A 19,440-nucleotide genomic window follows, 5' to 3' on the forward strand; every position below is an offset into this window, starting at 1 on the left:
GTGTGACAGGCAGGGAGGTGACAAACTAGAGAGAGCCTGGATGTGTGCTCCCCGGCTAGCAGATTCCCTGCAGGAAAATGTGTCTCTCGTTACTGAGTGTAAGGCCTCTACGGCCAGGAAAGGCTTCATGGGCAGGGTTTAATGTGAGATTATCGAAATATTAATCGTGCCAGTTAATTTGAAAATTCAAAACATACTTGTTGGGGATCAAAGGTCTAGTCTGGGATGTGATCTGCAGGGCCTGGACTATAAGGGTACCTAGGACACAAAGTGAAGCCTCCTTCTTTCTAGGACTCGGAACAATGACTGAGGACCCTGTGATCTCCAGGGAGTCATGGAGACTTGGGGACATCAGGGTCTAAACATCCGAAGCCCAGTGTTCAATTTAGATCCCTCCCAAATTTCTTATGAATGCAAAGTGATGGGATTGCCCACCTGGCCCCTGCATTTGGTCCAGCGTGTAAACGCCCTTCCTTAGCTGTTGTCCCTGTGTGCGTCCCCAGCACACCACATGGAAGAAATGTCCCCGAGCCTGGCCCTCCACCTCAGCTATCACCCACGGGGACAGGATAAGTGGCGAGATTAGAAACCATGCAGTTCTTTGCACACACCTCCAGGAAATTTCCCATTATATAGTTGGCTGTAATCCATCCATACACCCCTTCCTCTTGCCCAGAAATGATTTGAGCACCCCTAAAATCAAAAGGCTGGGACTTGAAGTAGCTTTGGATGCTCTCAAGGACTTCATGGGCTGCGGTCTCGTTCTGCAACCTATGCAAGGCACAGAACACAGGAGACTGAGCGCCAAGGTGAGGCGGGCTCCCATCAGCTTGCTTAGGAGCCGAAACACCCTCCTCCCGGTCCCCTGACACATGACATTTTCCCAGATGGCCCTGGTACACTGCACAGATCTCCCAGGGTGGCTGGTAAGGTGGGGTGCACTTGTTACCTGCCGGTCTGACAGGGAGGAAAATGGCTTCTTGTGGAAGCTCCTGTGTTTGTCACGCCCCGGGGTTCTTCCCGTACCCCTGGCCAGCCCATTTTCCAGGAGGCAAGTAACCAAAAGACTTCCTTTCTGTATTGCACCAGCTCAGGCCAGTGGAGGATATAAGACTGGAGAGGCCCAGAAGTAGCCACAGTCTCTGGGGCATCACAGAAGGGAGCCTCACTTAACCAAAAACATGAGCTTGGGAGGGAAAAGAAAGGGGGAGGATCCGACCTCTAATTTCTTGAGAGTTTCACCAGGAGGGGACACTCATGCCCCTGGAGAGAAAAACACCAGCATTCACTTGACTCTCAGAGCCTGACAGCATAGTATCACCATGCCACCCAGGCACAGTGTCATCATCTGTCCTCTCTGTTATGTCACCCTACAGACCAGCAGTTCTCAACCTGTGTGTCTTGACCTCTTCGGGAGTTGAACAACCCTTTCATTGGGTTGCCTAAGATTACCAGAAAACACATTATAATTCACAACAGTAGTAAAATTACAGTTATAGAGTTGCAACGAAAATCATTTTATGGTTGGGGGTCACCACACATGAGGAGCTGTATTAAAGGGGCGCAGTGTTAGGAAGGTTGAGGGTCTCTGCTCTAGAGAAAGCACGCACTTCTGGGCAGTGGTTGCACATGGCATTTAATCCCAGCAGGCATGAGGAGACAGGCGTGGGGAGAAGGGGGTGCTCATGTGAAGACAGCTCTCCCTTTGTTAGTGAGGGTGCTTGCTTGTTCACCAAGGGAAGGAAGAAACAGTCCTGGGTGCTTCAGGCAACGGTAAGGGTAAAGACACCAGGAAAGGCTCCATCAGCAGCAGATGCCCTAGGGTTCTTTCCAAGACCGTGTTGAAGCGCCCGGGCTTGCCTGGTCCTTTCTGCTTTCTTCTACTGGACTCCTTGTTTCTAAGACTCCAGCAGTCTGTGCTGTACACAGATTTCTATTCCTGTTTCTTCCTGGCATTGTTTTTAAAGTTCTATTTCATTGCAATGCTACAGTGAAAAAATGGTGAAGGCTAGGGATGTAGCTCAGTGGAAGAGCACTTGCCTAGAATATGCCTAGCATGGGAAAACAGCAAAAGAACAAGAAAGAAAGAAAAGAAAGAAAGAAAGAAAGAAAAAGAAAGAAAAAAACGTGTTGGAGAGATGGCTCAGAGGTTAAGAGCACTGACTGCTCTCCCAAAGGTCATGAGTTCAATTCCTAGCACCCTTAATGGTGGCTCACAGCCATCTATGAGATCTGGTGCCCTCTTCTGGCAATGCAGGCAGAATGCTGTATACATAATAAACCTGAGAGAGAGAGAGAGAGAGAGAGAGAGAGAGAGAGAGAGAGAGAGAGAGAGAGGGGAAAGAAAACAAGACAGATGGACGTGGTGGCACACACCTCCTATCCTATTCCAACACTCTTAGAAGCAGAGGCAGGTGGATCACTGTGAGTTCGAGGCCAGCCTGGTCTACAAAGTGAGTCCAGGACAGCCAAGGCTACACAGGGAAACCCTGTCTTGAAAGAAGGAACAAAAGAAAAGAAAAGAAAGAAAGAAAGAAAGACAAGACATTAAACTTGGCGTGGTGGGTCACACCTATAGTTTGCAGAAGCAGGAGAATGGCTGCAAGTTCAAGGACAGCCTGGCCTACATAGCGAGCTGCAGGCTAGCCTAGGCAATATAAATGGAATGAAACCCTGTCTTAACAAGACAAGGACATTGTGTGTGTGTGTGTGTGTGTGTGTGTGTGTGTGTGTGTGTGTGTGTGTAAATGTCTCTGGGATTGCTGTCACATCTACAGACTCAGCAGGAACAGAGTGGATGGAGTAAGGTGTTTGTTCCTTAAAAATCCCAAAGGCTTTGGCTTGGCTGAGGGGCAGACATTGTACTATCTTGCACAGGTTTCTGGAACAGTCTGCACACTGGCAGAGCCTACGTGGCTGCTGGCTGAACTTACCACAGGCTTTAGCAGACCGCCAAAACCAATAATATACATGGTACCCAGTGATCAGATGTCATGTTATTCTGACCTTTTCAAGGTTTCTTGGCCAAAATCACCATGGAGAAGGAGCCCAGTTTTAGAAGTATTTCTTTGTTGTTATAAAAATAATGGCTAAAAATTTCACAGCCATCGAAGGCTAACCTTACAGTAGAATGTGAGCTTTCTTCTCTTGGGTTTGCTCCCAGAAGCCAAGTGACACTCTTGGCTGTTTTGGTCCCATGGGTTCCTTCGCGCCCTTAGGCCTTACCTCAGCAAGCGCATCCCAGCGGTGGCTCCCAGGTAAATGCGGGTGGCTCCGTGGAGGCGCTCTGGGACCTGTTCCTTCACCTTTAGCATGCAGTCCTCAAAGGCCTTGGGGGCATCCTGGGGGTTGCTCTCATAGCTGGAGATCCCCGAGCCTGAAGAGCAAGCAGGCAGAGCTCACAGCCTTCCTCAGAGCAAACAGCAGCAAAAAGACTTCAACAACCCAGGGGGTGGGGAGATGGTGTTGCTGCTCAAGTGTTTGCAATGTGCTGACGTGACACGTGTTTACAAGCGCTGATGTCCAGAACCCATGTTAAAAGCTGCGTGCGACGGCACATACTTGGAACCCCAGCTTCCGGGAAACAGAGACAGGAGGGTCCCTGGGGCTCCCTGGTCAGCTGCCGAGGTAGTCCTTTTGCTGCCATGGGCACGGGTACATGCACACTTAGGCACAGCTGGGCACTAGTTGTCCATCAGAGGAAGGGGTTTTAGGCATCCTAGATGCCCTCTGTGACTCGGGCACAGTATGAATTCATGGAACCCTCAGAGTGCGCAGAAATGAAACATCTTTCTTTTGATCGGTGTCACCTCAGGAGTCCATACATACACCCTGGGGGGAGCAGAGACCACAGACTCCAGCTGAAATTACAGAGTGGAGCTTCGGCAAGTGTCACACCCTCGAGGACACGTGGCTGCTCCAGCACTAATTCAGGGTTTCTGTTTTTTGAGAGTGGTGGCCAGCCACAAGGGTTGGTGAACCAAGCTCACCCCCAGGGGGTCTAGACCCTCACAAAACCTCAGAGTTTTTTTTTCCTCCAACAGTGTGTCGTGGGTGGGTATCAACCCCTACCTCTCCATTTAAGTGTCTGTAGCTCTGGCTTTTATGGGAAAGCCACCATACATGGCTTGGTTCTCAGCGTGTGTGTGTGTGTGTGTGTGTGTGTGTGTGTGTGTGTGTGTGTGTCCCCATCTATCTGTGTGTGCACAATGCTGTATGTGTCCTATGAGCATGTGCCACCTGGCTCTCTCACATCACCCTGTACAAACTGGGTGTTGGAGAATTTGTACAGGAAACCGTTGACCCTTTGCTGACTGCTCTCACTGTGCAGAGGCAAGCCCTTCATTGCACACACATGTCGTATGTTCCCCACTGAAGGAGGCAATCTCTGACTGTTCACTGCCCTCCCCACAGGGCAGGGTCTGGAATGGAAGGGACGAGACTAAGCTGGCCCCACAGATGGGCAGCAGCGGAGGACTTAACACTCTCCTGACCCCAGCCCAGGCCTCCGTGCCTCCTCTACCTTTCACACTGCATTTGAAGGTTTGTTCGACCACGCCTGTGTTATTCTCCTTCTCTGCCGGCCACTGATACACATAGACCGTGGTTCTGGAAGAGCCAGCATCCAGCACGATTCCATACTGCGGGGGTGAAAAAGGAAAAGAGTTGGCAGCAGGCTGGGCCCTTCTGGGTGTTTGTCTCACCGTGGATCACTGAGAACCTTGGATGTTGTTTTCATTTACTCTTGGAGACTTTCATACACACATAAAATCATGTTGGTCATATCAACTACCAGTTCCCTCTCCAACTCTTCCCCCATCACTCCCCCGCCCCCAACCTCATGCCCTCTTCTCATAGCGCTGAGTGTAGTGCCGTCCTTACGTGTGTTGGTACAGGGCCATCTCCAGGAACACAGGCATCCTTCCAGGGGCCACTCACCTAAACTGCCTTTCTAGTTCCAGTGGCTCTCTACTGCCCACTGCCCCTCAGCGGGTGGAGACCCTTGGACCCTCCCTCCACCTCTGCCGGAAGGTTGTCTGGCTTGGTCTTGTATTTGCCAGGTGCCAGCAGCCACGATGAGTGCAGCAGCTCTAGTGTGACCAGGGGACAGCATTTCACAGCCCTCCTCCTCCTCAGCCTCTGGCTCTTTCAGTCACTCTGTCCTCTCTTCTGCAATGTTTCCTGAGCTATGTGGGAGGCAGTGGTGTTGATGTCTCCCTTAGGGCCCATACTCCATGGCTACTCACTCTCTGAGCAGCTATGGATCGCTGTGTTAACAGCTGTGCACACAAGCAGAAGCTCCCTGGATAAGGACTGAGAACTGCACTGATCTTTGAGGACAGATGTATTTAGAAGGCAGCTTGACTTGACTCCATGTTTAGCAAAACATCAGTAGGAAGAGCCCTGGCTATCCTAATGCACCTGCCGCGCTTAGGTAAGGACAGATCTAGAAGCAAGAACTATTTGTCTCCAAACCAGTCGTGGCTCTCCGGAGGCTGGGAGAGGGATAAGAGGAGGCCCTCAGTCTTTTTTTTTTTTTAAATTTATTTACTTTTATTGTATGTGCGTTGGTATTTTGCCTGCATTTATGTCTGTGTGAGGGTATCAGATCTTGGAGTTACAGACAGTTGTGAGCTGCCATGTGGGTGCTGGGAATTGAACCCAGGTCCTTTGGAAGAGCAGTCAGTGCTCTTAGCCACTGAGCCATCTCTCCAGCCCCCGAGGCCCTCAGTCTTGGTCACACATAGAGGAGGGAGTTTAAAATGTCCAGTGCCGAGGCACCGCACAAATGGTTAAGTCTGACCCTCTAAGAATCTCCTCCTCAGTATCTCACAGCATCTTCTCCCCCAGGGAATTATAATATGCAAATGAGATTGAGACGTGAATGTGAGTGAGCTGGTGAACAGGGCAGGAGTGCCTGGATTCCCCCACCATTTGGATCTCAGGCCAGGGAAAACCCTGGGGCCTTGGTGACTGTCCGCGCCTACCGTGGGGATCAGCAGCCATAAGAAACTGTGGGAAGACCCCCTAGGGACTTTTCACAAGGAAGAGATTGATCAGTCCTCGGGAGTAGAAATGCTCATGATTCAGGCAAAAAAGGGCTTAAGGAAGTACGGGCGGCTGCTCCCCCGGAAGTGAACAAGTGGGCGGGCAGGAGTTGCTGGACAGAACTAGGGTTGTCCAACATTCCTGGACTGCCCAGCCCATCTGGGGACAGGCACCAGTGAGTGAGCTCAACCAAGGACCAAATTAGACCATCAAAGAATGCATAGTAGGAATGGAATTAGGGACACTGACCAAAGACCAGAGTCAGCTGGGGCTCCAGGGAACTCCAGGGGCCTCAAGGGGGCTCCAGCTGGCAGCCCTCCTCCCGTCCCCCACTTTTGGTCTAGTTTTGTTTGTCCTGTGGGAGAAGATGAAGCTGGGTCCTGGCTGGATTCTCCAGTCTTACAATGCTGGGAGACAGCCTCCCTGGGTTCCCTCAGCCCAGTGACTTACTGCCGAGGTCAACAGGAAACCGTATGCCCAGTGCTAGGGTTGCTTGGGTTTTTTTTTGGGGGGGGTTGCTTGCTTTTAAAGGCCATGATTGTCTTGGTCTATAAGCTCAGCAACAGGGGAAGTTGAGGCAGGAAGGGTCAGGAGTTTCAAGGTCATCCTTGTAAACACAGCAAATATGAGGTCAGCCTGGGCTACACACAAAGGTTGCTCTCAGTCAGTTGTGGTGGTCCACACCTGTAATCTCAGGCTTTGGGAGGCTGAGGCAGGATTGTTGCACATCCAAGGTAGCCTAGCCACAGAGTGAGACTTATCTTTAAAAGGGGGATTATGAGATAGCTTGGTAGATAGAGTTCTTTCTGGACAAACCGTAGAGCTGAGCTTGATCCCTGGAGCCCATGTTAGGACAGAAGGAGAGAGCCGACTCCACAGAGCTGACCTCTGACCTCCACATGTACACCAGGGCATGTGCATCATCCCCCATATCATTCCTATATATATCATGTGTACACACACATTTTACACACTCACACATATAGGGAGGGCTTTTATATCACATATAGAAAATAATTAAGGTTATAAAGAAAAAGTGACAGAGGAAAGGCAAGCCAATGGCTCAAATTTAAATTTTTTAAAAAAAATTTTTTTTGGGGGGGTGGCTTTTTGAGACAGGATTTCTCTGTGTAGCCTTGGCTGTCCTGGACTCATTTTGTAGACCAGGCTGGCCTCGGACTCACCTGCCTCTGCCTACTAAGTGCTGGGATTAAAGGCGTGCACCACCACGCGAAGCTTCTTACATTTATCTTATGAGTGAGTGTTTGCCTGCATGTATGTATGCATACCACATGCACACACAGTTGCCCACAGAGAACAGAAGAGGGTGTCAGGTCCCCTGACAGTGGAGTTACAATGTGAGCTGCCATGTGCTCTTAACCACTGAGCCGTCTCTCCAACCCCAGTTATGTTTCTAAATCAGTGTGCAATTATATTGCACATAAGTACATAGGATTTATATGTCTAATGCTCAGGCTTTAACAAGTTTTCATAAAATTCTCCTCCAGTTAATGCCTTGGAACAGCTCCATCTCGACTTTTGTGAGATACAGGATGTTCACGTAAGCACGGCCCTGGTTCCAGCCCTGCAGGAGTATTCCGGTCGCTCCAGCTCCTGGATCCCAGCATCTCCCTTCTGTTGAGCTAGAAAATCAGCAGTGTTGGCTCCTTAATCTTGGCCCTTCAGTTTGATGAACCCGATAGGGATCCTGACATGACATCCTCTGCGGCAAACAAGGCTGGCATTGTTCAGATCTGTCCCAGGCAAAGACTCCCAGGGAGAGTAGAGTGCAGATGGAAACCAAAGCCAGGCACTCGAGAGGCCAGGGCCTCTGGAGGATCAGCCCTCTCTCTCTCCCCCTTCCTACTGAGGAGCCACCCCTGTCACTGGCCCCGCCAGGCCTGGTGCCAACACACACACACACACACACACACACACACACACACATACACAGACACACATACACACATACATACACAGACACAGACACACACACAGACACACAGACACATACACAGACACAGACACAGACAGACAGACACACACACACACAGAGACACATACACAGACACAGACACACACATACACAGACACACACACACACAGACATACACACACACATACATACATAGATATACACACAGACACAGACATAGACACACAGACACACATACATACACAGACACACACACACACAGACACACACACACATACATACACAGACACACATACACACATACATACACAGACACACACACACACATACATACACAGACACAGACACACACACACAGACACAGACACACACACACACACAGACACAGACACACACACACACAGACACACACACACACAGACACACACACACATACATACACAGATACACACACACACACAGACACACACAGACACACACACACACATACATACACAGACACACACACACACATACATACACAGACACAGACACACACACACAGACACAGACACACACACACACACAGACACAGACACACACACACACAGACACACACACACACAGACACACACACACATACATACACAGATACACACACACACACAGACACACACACACGTGGAGAGAGAATAAGAGTAGCCTGCCATTCTCTAAGTGTGTGTTCAAACTTTCACGAGGGAAGTGTGCTTTCCTGAGCATGAGCCATCAGGATCCTAGGATGATACCAGAAAGAACGTACAGCATCCACCCTTTGTAATTCCAACTGGTACTGGGCCCCTAACAGTGGCTGGACCCCCGGCACCTGCTGATCAGTGGACAGGACCCACTACTCCTAAGCCACCTCTACTGACATATGTGGTGTCTGTGCATGTGTGTATACAGATAAGTGTGTCCACGTTGAGCATGTGTGGAGGCCAGAGGTTGACATTGGTTATGTTCTCCGTTATTCTTCACCTTATTTTTTTTTTAAAGATCTATTTATTTTTACTTTATGTGTATAGGTGTTTTGCCTACATGTACATCTGTGTACCATGCGCGTGCCTGGAACTCACAAGGAGGCCAGAAGAGGGCATCAGACCCCCGAGACTGGAGTTACAAATGGCTGTAAGCTGCCCCCTGGGAGCTGGGAACTGAACTGAACCTCAGGGAAGAGCAGCCACTGCTCTCCAGACACATCACCTGGCTTCTCACCACACCCAGCACTTCCCAAATGCCAGACTGGCCGGCCTTTTCCACCAACCAGTGCTAGAACTGTAGGCAGGTGCCACCACACCTGGTCCTCATACGTGTGGGACAGGCACTTTATCCACTGAGCCATCTCCCCAGATGCCCACTGTGATTTTCAAGGTGGAAAAAAAAATATGTTCTGACCCATATTTAGAGATTATTTGCTTAAATCACCGGCCCCACCATGGGTGCACTGGTGAAGAGGGGACGGGAGTGGAAAGCTTTTCAACTCAGCTAGGCAGATGATAGTCACTGTGGTCACCCGCTGTTCAGGGTGGTGCCAAAAAGAAGCATGGCTTGAGCGTGGGCCTGATGATATAGCCAGTGTGTTCGTCAGGCATGGCAGCTCTTGCCCTTAACCTTAACACTCAGGAGGCAGAGGCAGCCGGGTCACTGTGAGTTTGAGTTCAGCCTGGCCTACACAGTGAGTTCCAAACCAGCACTTCACAGAGAGACCTACCTCCAAAAAACCAAAACCAAAAACAAACAAACAAACAAACAAACAAAAAACCAAAAAAAAAAAAAAAAACCCAACCCTAACAAACAAAAAACAAAACCAAAAACAACAACAAAAAAAGCCCATACCTTCCTCTTCCTCCTCCTCCTCCTCCTCCTCCTCCTCCTCCTCCTCCTCCTCCTCCTTTTTTTCCCCCCCATATAGCCCTGGCTGTCCTGAAATTCACTCTGTAAACCAGGCTGGCCTTGAACTCAGAGATTTGCCTGCTTCTGTTTCCCGAGTGCTGAGATCACAGTCGTGCACTCCCCCACCCCCACCCCCCCATGCCCGGCTGGAACAGTCTTTCATACTGAAGACCGTGGTCCAAAACTTGAATATTGTTTGATCTTCTGTTGAAAGCAAAAGCTCAGGCCATAGGTTCCAGGTCATAGGTCAGCTCAACCATCTTAAATTTGTTCTCCCACTCTCAAGGAGGGGAGCGTCACAGACTCCTAAGCAGATGAACACTGGGAGCTGATTTTACCTGGTGCTTTACCAAGCTTTATCATTTCCTACTGCTGCAAACGCCATTTTATCTAACGCATGAAAACAGACCTGGGATTAAGTCTCATTAACTCTCAGACCTGTCTCTACTCAGAATGCCCAGGCTCTCATGGAGTCCCAAGAAATCAAGTTTGATGGATGGATGCGGAATAGAAAATCCCTTGAAACTATACCCACGGAGCATGCAAACCTGGCTCCAAGGTGGACCAGCGTGCACAAGGAAGCCAGGACTTTCTACATTGGGAGGAATCATTTATCCACATCCTGCTGCCTCAAAATTAGAATAGCAGAAACCACAAGGTACCAGACATGTAGGCAACAGAGCAAGACTCCATGAGGAGGGCCAGCGGGAAGGACTTTCACGCGGCCTGACTCACCGGCTGCACTCCAGAGCACATCCATAGAGCACAGCATGGGACTGAAGAAGCCTGTGAGCAGCTACCCAACAGGAGGAAATGACGTGGACTGAGCATCTCACAGGGGGGAAGCCCATCCCTGAATCCTTACAGGACCCATCAGTGGCTGTAAGGAGGGAGCGATGGCACCCCGATAGTGGGAACAGACTGAGAAGCCTCAAGCATGGACAGTCTTGTTGGGGAGGTGGGGAGGGGGAGATTTTGGAATCTGCGGTATTAAAGCAGGTGGGGGCCTGAGTGAAAAGCAAAAGCAATGACATCATGTTTTCTCTTCAGGCTGTGGAGCAGGTCAGACCAGTAACACAAGGAACCGGGGACACTTCTGACCCTTGCTTAGACTTTTTTTTTTCTTTTTTTATGGCTCTTCTCTTAAACTTGCATCAGTCAAGGCCAGGCAAGTCAAGGCTGGATTTAAGAGCAGGTATCATACCTTTTAATGGGAGGTGGGTGGGGTTGGGGGGGGCGACATGGGACACAAGCACTGCAGGCACAGAACCAAGCCAGCAACGCAGTCATCTGTTAGTGCTGGCACACATCACCTGTCCTTTTTTACTCAGCTGCCAGCACAGTGCCTTTGCCGGTACCACAAGCACATGTGTCATGAACACTGCACCTTGAAGTCACAATAGTGCACGTCAGTAGCCGACGGGAAGTGTTTACCTCCAACTCCTGCAGGCAGCTTGTGTATTGTCATACTCTACTTTATTATTATGGAGCGTCTCCTTGCTGTTTACTAAACAGCTGGCAAGATTGCATATACCTACAATCCCAACACTCACAAGCTGAAGCCAGCCTGGGCTACATCCTCTCAGATCAGCAGTGAGATCCGCCCTCTGAGACTCTGACTTCTGAGGATCCAGGAACCCCAACACAGCATGCTCTAGAAGGGGGAGCATAGATAGGCTCAGGGTACACCTGATGTCCCCTCACATCCCCTAATCTATGGAGAGAGACAGACCTGAAGTCAGAGCTGGTCCTTTGGAAATGTGGGGCAGGTGTGCAGTGTTAGTGTTACAGTGTACAGTGTTGCAGCATTACAATGTTACAGTGTTAGGGTTACAGCATTACAGTGTTAGTGTTACAGTGTTACAGCATTACAGTGCTACAGTACAGTGTTACAGTGTTACAATGCTACAGTGTACAGCGTTACATTGTTAGTGTTACAGTGTTACAGCGTTACAGTGTTAGTGTTACAGTGTTACAGCGTTACAGTGTACAGTGTTACAGTATTCTAAGGCCGTCTCAGTTTCCCCTCCCGTTCCCGAGTTCTACAAGGCTGCCTGCATCATGCCTCTCTCCCAGCCACGCTTCCTGAACTCTTGTGCTGTTTGGATTCATTGCTGTCTTCTTGTCAACTTGACAAAACTTCCCAGAGTCATCCGGGAAGAGGGAACCTCAGCTGAGGAACTGCGTCCTTCAGACTAGCCTCTGGGCATATCTATTGAGCATTTTCTTGATCGTTGACTAATATATGAGGGCCCAGCCCACTGTGGGCGGTGCTACTCATGGGCCTGGAGTGTATAGGAACATCCTTATCCAAACAAACTGAGGAACTGAGTGAGCCATGGGGATCAAGCCAGTAAGCACTGTTCCTCCATGGCCTCTGCCTCAGGTCCCGCCTCCAGGTTCCCACCTGGAGCTCCTGCGCTGACTTCCCTTCAGGATAGACTAAGCTGAAATACCACCCTTTTCCGAGCTGCTCTTAGTCTGGGCTCTTTGTCATAGTAACAGAAAGCAAACTAGGGCCAGGCATAGTGGCACACGCCTTTAATCTCGGTACTCAGGAGGCAGAGGCAGATTGATTGCTGTGAGTTCGAGGCCAGCCTGGTCTACAAAGTGAGTCCAGGACAGCCAGGGTTACATAGAGAAACCCTGTCTCCAAAAACTAAAAAAAAAGAAAAAAGAAAAAAGAAAGAAAGGAAGGAAGAAAGAAAGAAAGAAAGAAGGCAAACTAGGACAGCTCCCACCTGAGGTTGACCCCTCTCAGGAGGCTCAGGCTCAGGAGAATCAGGAGGAGGAGGAGGAAGAAAGCCTGGCTGTGGGAAGCAAGGGCAGATTTCAGTTCTGGTCTTGCGACTCACTAGACAAATGTCTGACTCTTTGCCTACAAAACAGGGGTCCCCGGTAGTGGCGGTGCCATCTCTGCACTTGTCTTTAATTATTAACAGAGACAAACTGCAGCGTGTGGGGTTGGTTCTCTCTATGGGAAGCTGAGCGTATGAAGTGTGAAGACAGGGTATGATCTTTCTTGCAATCCAGCTTATTCATAATTGGTAGAAAAAGGCAGTGCCTGAGCCATGGACAGACAGCTTCTCTTGCCCCAGCTGATGCTTTGAGCAGGATGTCTCAGGTGTCATCAGATAATTGCTTAGGTTGAATTTTTTTTTCCTTCACATTCTTCATAAGGACTGAGATTTTTTAAAATCTTATTTTATTTTTCATTGCATGTATATGTGTATATCTGTGTATGGGTATGTACATGTGAGTACAGGTACCCTTGCAGGCCAGGCGAGGACGTCAGATCCCCTGAAGCAGAAAGTACAGGAGGTTATAGGTAGCCCAGCATGGGCTCTGAGATCTGACCTCAGGTCCTCTGCAAGAGCAGCAAGCCCTCTTCACCACTGAGCCATCGCTTCAGCCACTGAGGGTTTTTGTTTTTTGTTTTTTTGAGACAGGGTATCTCTGTATAGCCTTGGCTGTCCTGGACACTCTCTGTAGACCAGGCTAGCCTCAAACTCACAGAGATCCACCTGCCTCTGCCCCCCCAAGTGCTGAGAGTAAAGGTGTGCACCACCACGCCTGGTTTCCACTGAGTTTCTTAAGTAAAATATTCCACACCTTTAATCTCAGCACTAGGAAGGCAGAGGCAGGTGGATCTCTATAAATTCAAGGCCAGCCTGGTCTACATAGTAAGTTCCAGAACAGCCAGGGCTATGTAATGATTGTGTCTCAGAACCAACCAACCAACCAACCAAACAAACAAACAAAATCAACGACAAAACACCACAACGAAAAGATCTTACTTCAGCCCTTCCGAATACAAGACAAAGCCATGGAGGCCCAGGTAGTATTACTTCCTCATTTTATAAAGCTGTCTACTCCAAACACAACCTTTGAGCCATTGCTGGTGGCAAGAAGACAGAGAAGACATGAGGTCAGGTGTAAATACCAAGGAGAGTCAGCTAACAGTGCCGAGTGTGTCGTTCCTAACGGATCCTCCTCCAGCTAAGAAGTTCATCCATGTTTAATGAGTCCCAAGTCCAGGGACAACATGTAGCAGAGACTCTAAGTGCCCTTAGAGCTTAAAATATTCCTGTGTGGCATAGTACAGAAAATGTTTGCTGACTGGTTTCCAAAATGACTGACGAAGGGCTCACCGAACCATCGCTTTATTTCAAGGCCCCGCCCCTGCCACACCATCCTCCTCTCAGAGTGAGTGAAGGGCAGTGCTGAGATGTGTCTGCACCTGCGTATAAAGTCCTGAGTGATTTTATAGGATGGTGGGACTCGAGGGGCTGGACACATGTCCTAGACCTAAGAGAAGACCGTAGACCACAAATATGGCTCAAGAAGATTTCTCAACCCTCTTAAAACCCGGAGCCTGTGTCTCCTGCACTCATAATCAGACTGCGTGGCTTCAAGGAACATATACACTGGTAAGAGGGAGCTGTGCATACCTACAGCTCTCGGGCACACATTCTATGGTGTCAAAGCAGCAGCGCCGCCCAGTCCTCGGAAAAGGTACCACTGCTTGGTCTGCACCCCAACATCACAAACTCAGGGCCCACGCGCCCCAGACCTTCTCCTGGGGTCTCACACTGCTGCCTCCGCCTGGAGGCAGGGGAAGAGAGCTCCCCCTCTAAGTCGTGGTTTTACGATGGCCAATGCTGTTGGCCACTCTGGCTTACCTTCAGCCCTGGAGGGAGGACCTGTGGGTGGTGGATCTGGATGAGTGTGAGGGTCACAAGCACCACAATGCTCACGAGCAAGACCACCAAGGTGACAATGGCTGGAGTCCTCGAGAGAGCCCTGCAGCCTGCAGTGGGGAGCCAAGCAAAGAGGACCTGAGTTCCAACACCCCAGAGTTGTTCTCTGACCTCCACATGCAGGAACCACACACACACACACACACACACACACACACACACACACACACATAAATGCAAAATGGAATTTTAAATGCACATTGAAAATCTGGGGTTTCTATTAAAGCATGATATGATCTTTTGCTTGATCTTGGTGAAGCAAATTAGAACTGTGGATGTTAGCGAATGAAAATGATGTCATTTCTACGAAGCTGTCACAAGAGCAGCCAACACGTATGGAAAGAATGAGCACATGAAGGCTTGGGGCAGGGGATCATGGGAAGGGAAATGTGGGCATTTTCTGCAGTGTTGGGTGTGCTCCCCATAGTACCAGGACAATGGGGCACGAGGGTGCCTGCATTTGTCAAAACTTACCAAGCCCTTCAAAATCCTTTGGGGGGCAAACTTGAAAAGCAAAGCAAACCAGCTTCTTCGGTACAACTCACCTTTTGCTTTTGTTTTTGTTTTAAAGATTTATTTATTTATTATGTACACAGTGTTCTGCCTGTATATATGCCTGCAAGCCAGAAGAGGTCACCAGATCTCTTAATAGATGGTTGTGAGCCACCATATGATTGCTGGGAATTGAACTCAGGACCTCTGGAAGAGCAACCAGTGCTCTTAACCTCTGAGCCATCTCTCCAGCCCCTGTTTTTTTGTTTGTTTTAGACAGGGTTTCTCTGTGTAGCCTTGGCTGTCCTGGACTCACTTTGTAGACCAGGCTGGCCTTGAACTCACAGCAATTGCCTGCCTCTGCCTCCTGAGTGCTGGGATTAAAGGAGTGCGCCACCACACCTGGCCAATTTTGTCGTTCTTGATAAGTGCACACATGCCAGGCCTCATGGCACCCAGCATTGGGCAGGCCGAAGCAGGTGCATGTCTGTGAGTTTGAGGCAGCCTGGTCTATACTAAGTTCCAGGACAGCCATGGCTATAGAGAGAGAGAGACCCTGCCTCAAACAAGCAAATTAAAGGTAAAACATATGTTTTTAGAAGATGAGACTGCCCAATTTGGAAGTACAACTTAAGATCTATGCATTTCTCTATCAACTACATGTAGTTTTAAAAAAAATATAAAGGCTAGTTAATTAAAACATTGACGTTGGTTGTGCTTGATACTACACACCTATCGTCACAGCAACTCTAAAGGTTCAAGTCCAGCCTCAGCCACAGAGAAAGCCCAAGATCAGCCTGAGCTGCCTGAGAACCTACATGTTAGAAAAACCAACTAGCCAAACACTGACTCAATAATGGTCTTGGGGTAGCCGGGTGGTGGTGGCGCACGCCTGTGATCCCAGCACTTGGGAGGCAGGGGCAGGTGGATCTCTGTGAGTTCAAGGCCAGCCTGGTCTACAAAGTGAGTTCAGGACAGTCTAAGGGTACACAGAGAAATCTTGTCTCAAAAAACCAAATACTAATACTAATAATAAACGGCCTTAGTAGAGCTACTAAGGCACAGATACAAACAATACCCAATGGTTGAAATATGATATCATAATAGAAGATGAGAGAATGCCAATATTTCTCTTAAAATTGGCTGTTTAAGTACAATTTAATTAAAATAAACGCTCAGCTTCTCAGTTGCATTTCGAGCACCCAGTCCTTCTGGTGGCCCTGCAGATGCAGGAAGAGGGCCCATGGCTCCTGTCCACCACCCTCTCCCTCCTAGAGCTATGGGCGCATCCTGCCCTAATTCCAGAACATTCCTTCTTAGGTCACTGTAGCCTATGCTTTACTTCCTCTTTATTTCTAGATATTCTTTTTTTTTTTTTTTTCCTGGAAGAAAACAAAGGCTGCATGCACCACCGTAATCAAATTAGACACAGCCCATATCCAATTACATTGCCTTGCTCATTGCTTGGAGACCAGTCAGGGAGGGAGGGGTGGGGCTCAGAAGAACCAATTCCTTCTGCCCATCAGTACAGGCTAGCAATGATTTCAAAGGTGGCCACTTAATGTCTTCTCCTCCCTTGTTGGGAGTATAAACAAGTAATGGCATCCATCGAAGATGATATTTGCCAGTATTTACCAAAACCAAAAGAAGCTCACTACCTGACCCCAAACTGCACTTCTGGAAACCCACCCCACTTAACCCACACAAGGTTAACCTGCTGTGTAGGTTTCTCCATGTGGAGGCATCCATCACAGGTCTGGCCTTGACCCTCAGAGCATCAGAAGGGATCCTGAATCGCTTCTCTGTGCCTTTGGATAAAAATCGCCCCAGCCAGCCAGGGACCAATGAATCCCCACCTATGAACTCACACCTACTTTCAAACTGGATGAGTGTCACTAACAGAGGTTTAAGGGTTTTTGTTTTTGTTTTGTTTTGTTTTTCCCACAAGACCTAGCAGAGTTAATCTGCCAAGTACAATCTTCCTAAGGAAAGAATGTGACCAACTGGCTTGTATGTGGAATGTCACAGTGTGTGTGTTAAAATGTCAATGTATTTGTGGGGGGGGGGGCGGAACGTGAAATGCGATATAAACCATTTCTTCAGTACAATGGCTCTTTCCAGAGCATTTCATATAAATTGGTCTTTATGGCCTCAAGTCCTACTCTTTTTGAAGTGAAGAATCAGCAGTTTAGTGCGGAGTTGAGGAACCCCTTCAAGGGCAGGGTGTGTGAAATGTAAGCAGTGTGCCGACCACAGGCTGGGCTGGCCTCCTGGATCCTGGGCCTTCAGCACTTTCCAAGAGAAGAGCTATGATTATCTTCAGCAAACACTTACCCAGCAAAAAAGCTTATTACAAAGCGAGCACAGGAGGCTAGGTCACACTCACGAAGAAAGGCAGCCCAGAGCTGTGCAGTAGTCAGGGCTGGGCAAATGTTAATTGCAGGTGCCTACCTAAGCCTCCTGGAGAGGTGAGAGCTTGGGAGTGTACACATCCCACCTCCGCATGAATAGCTTGGTGTGTGTGTGTGTGTGTGTGTGTGTGTGTGTGTGTGTATCATAACGCTGACCCCCCAAAGGGTGTAGCAGCCACTTTGCCTGGACGATCCAACTCAATCAGGATTCACCCCCAAGTCAACAATAAGGACATTACACAAGCCTTACGCACAGCGAGGTAAGGAAACCACAAGAGCTGAAATAATGGATTATACAAACAGGAACAACCATGTAAACCAAACATTGTGTTAGCCCTTGTCTCACGCGGCTTTGTGGGAAAGCATTACTTTTATCTCAAGAATGCCGAGGGCAAAACCTAGGTGAGCCACGAAGTCTGCCGTTCACAGGAGATACGGATGGAGAGCTACGAACCAAAGCTGGGATTCTCCCGGGATCTGACAAAAGCCACGCACTAGCCAAGCAGTGAGCGGTACTTACCTCCTTGTTCACAAGGCTGGCGGGTCATCACAGTAAACATCTCTCCCAGCTGCAGGGGGGAAGAATACGGAATGAGAGTGTGGCCAGCCTTTGACTTCGGAAGTTCAAGAACAAGCTGGCACAGATTAATACTGAACACAACGCCGTCTAAATCGAAGCCTCTTTGGGAACAGCGCAGTCAAACCCAGAGCTTCAGAGACCATTAGAAGCTGGAAGATTCCACAGTCCCCCGCCTTCCCCCTCCCCCACCCCGGAATGTAAACCTGGAAGAATGGATATGTTAAAACTTTAGAGAGCGATTTTGAAAATAAACCCCCAAAGCGCGCGCGTTTGTTGTGTTCTTTCTTTCCTTTTTTCCCTGCAGCTCTTTCCACCTGTGAACAGCACAGAGGCAAAGCAACTCCCCTCTCCTACCCCTTAGGACGATTCACAAGGCTCAGGCTGGGCTGTACTTCAAAGCACACCAGCAAAGCCGGTTCGCATTGGTGTGTGCTGGTGGCTGCCAGCATGCAGTCAACCTTTAAGGACCCCTGGGCTGTCTCCAGCTTCTGGAGCTCTGGAGCGGAACACTGGCAATCAGCTATCAGGTCCTGGGGATCGGGGTGGGGACCCGGGAGTGGGCCCATCCCCTGCATCAGCAGGTCTTGGGGTGCTTCGTGACGCCGCGTCCTGTCCCTGCCGGATGACAGTGCCCAGTTCCCTCAGTTTCGGCTCCTGCCTGAGGCCGGCCCTACGTGGGAAACGATGCCCGGTCCTTCCTTCATCTCTCCCGGCCTCCCGGGAGCCCACTCCATCCCATCCCTGCGCGGGTCCCGACCTCACCTGAGCGCTGCGCTCGCTAGCAGCGGGTTGCTGAAAGGTGGCGGCGCCTCCAGGGTGCAGGAGGCGCAGGAGTCCGGGAGGCGGGGCGAGGTTGGCGTGGGTGGCGTAGCCTGCTGGGGACCGCCTCTGCGCTGAGGCCAGGACCTCTTCACCTTCCTAGGCTCCTCCCAACCAGCTCACCCCAGCCTGTCATACAAGAGGATGGAGGGGGTCAAGTGGCTGGGCGGGGGAACAGCCAATACTTGCCCGCCCCTGTATTAATTATTCCCCTTGTTGCTATGACAAAATACTTGACAAAAGCAACTTGAAGGAAAGGTGACTCACCGCCGTTGGGTACCGGCCATTGTGGTGGGGAAGGCAGGTTGGCAGGAGCTTGAACAGCGGTCACATCGCATCTGCAGTCAGGTACCAGAGACTTCAGCCTAAAGCACCGTTACCTCCCTCAACTCCTGTGTGTCTTCCCACCTCAGTTAACCCAGCTCAGAAACCCAGTCTCACACATGCTCAGAAGTTTCGTCTCCTAGGTGATGCTGTAAGCTG

General features: G+C 49.6%; 1 protein-coding gene across 3 annotated transcripts in view; it reads right to left on the minus strand.

The window, feature by feature from the left end:
- ENTPD3 (ectonucleoside triphosphate diphosphohydrolase 3) overlaps window positions 1–19,057 on the minus strand; it is a 28,980-nt gene extending 9,923 nt beyond the window's left edge. Inside the window, exons 1-6 of one of the 3 annotated variants that reach the window (XM_084754884.1) lie at window positions 18,901–19,057; window positions 18,079–18,127; window positions 14,578–14,705; window positions 4,523–4,640; window positions 3,226–3,376; window positions 612–771 (exon numbers count right to left, since the gene is read on the minus strand). In XM_084754884.1, the coding sequence (XP_084611010.1) occupies window positions 612–771; window positions 3,226–3,376; window positions 4,523–4,640; window positions 14,578–14,705; window positions 18,079–18,118 (597 nt within the window). In that variant the 5' untranslated portion in view covers window positions 18,119–18,127; window positions 18,901–19,057. Of the gene's footprint in view, window positions 1–611; window positions 772–3,225; window positions 3,377–4,522; window positions 4,641–14,577; window positions 14,706–18,078; window positions 18,433–18,492; window positions 18,810–18,900 lie in introns of those variants that run through there. The other 2 variants (XM_084754886.1, XM_084754885.1) reach the window with 2 other exon arrangements.
- Window positions 19,058–19,440: the final 383 nt, after the last annotated feature.

This window comes from Acomys minous, assembly GCF_964271855.1.
Source record: "Acomys minous genome assembly, chromosome: 13".
Taxonomy (NCBI): domain Eukaryota; kingdom Metazoa; phylum Chordata; class Mammalia; order Rodentia; family Muridae; genus Acomys; species Acomys minous.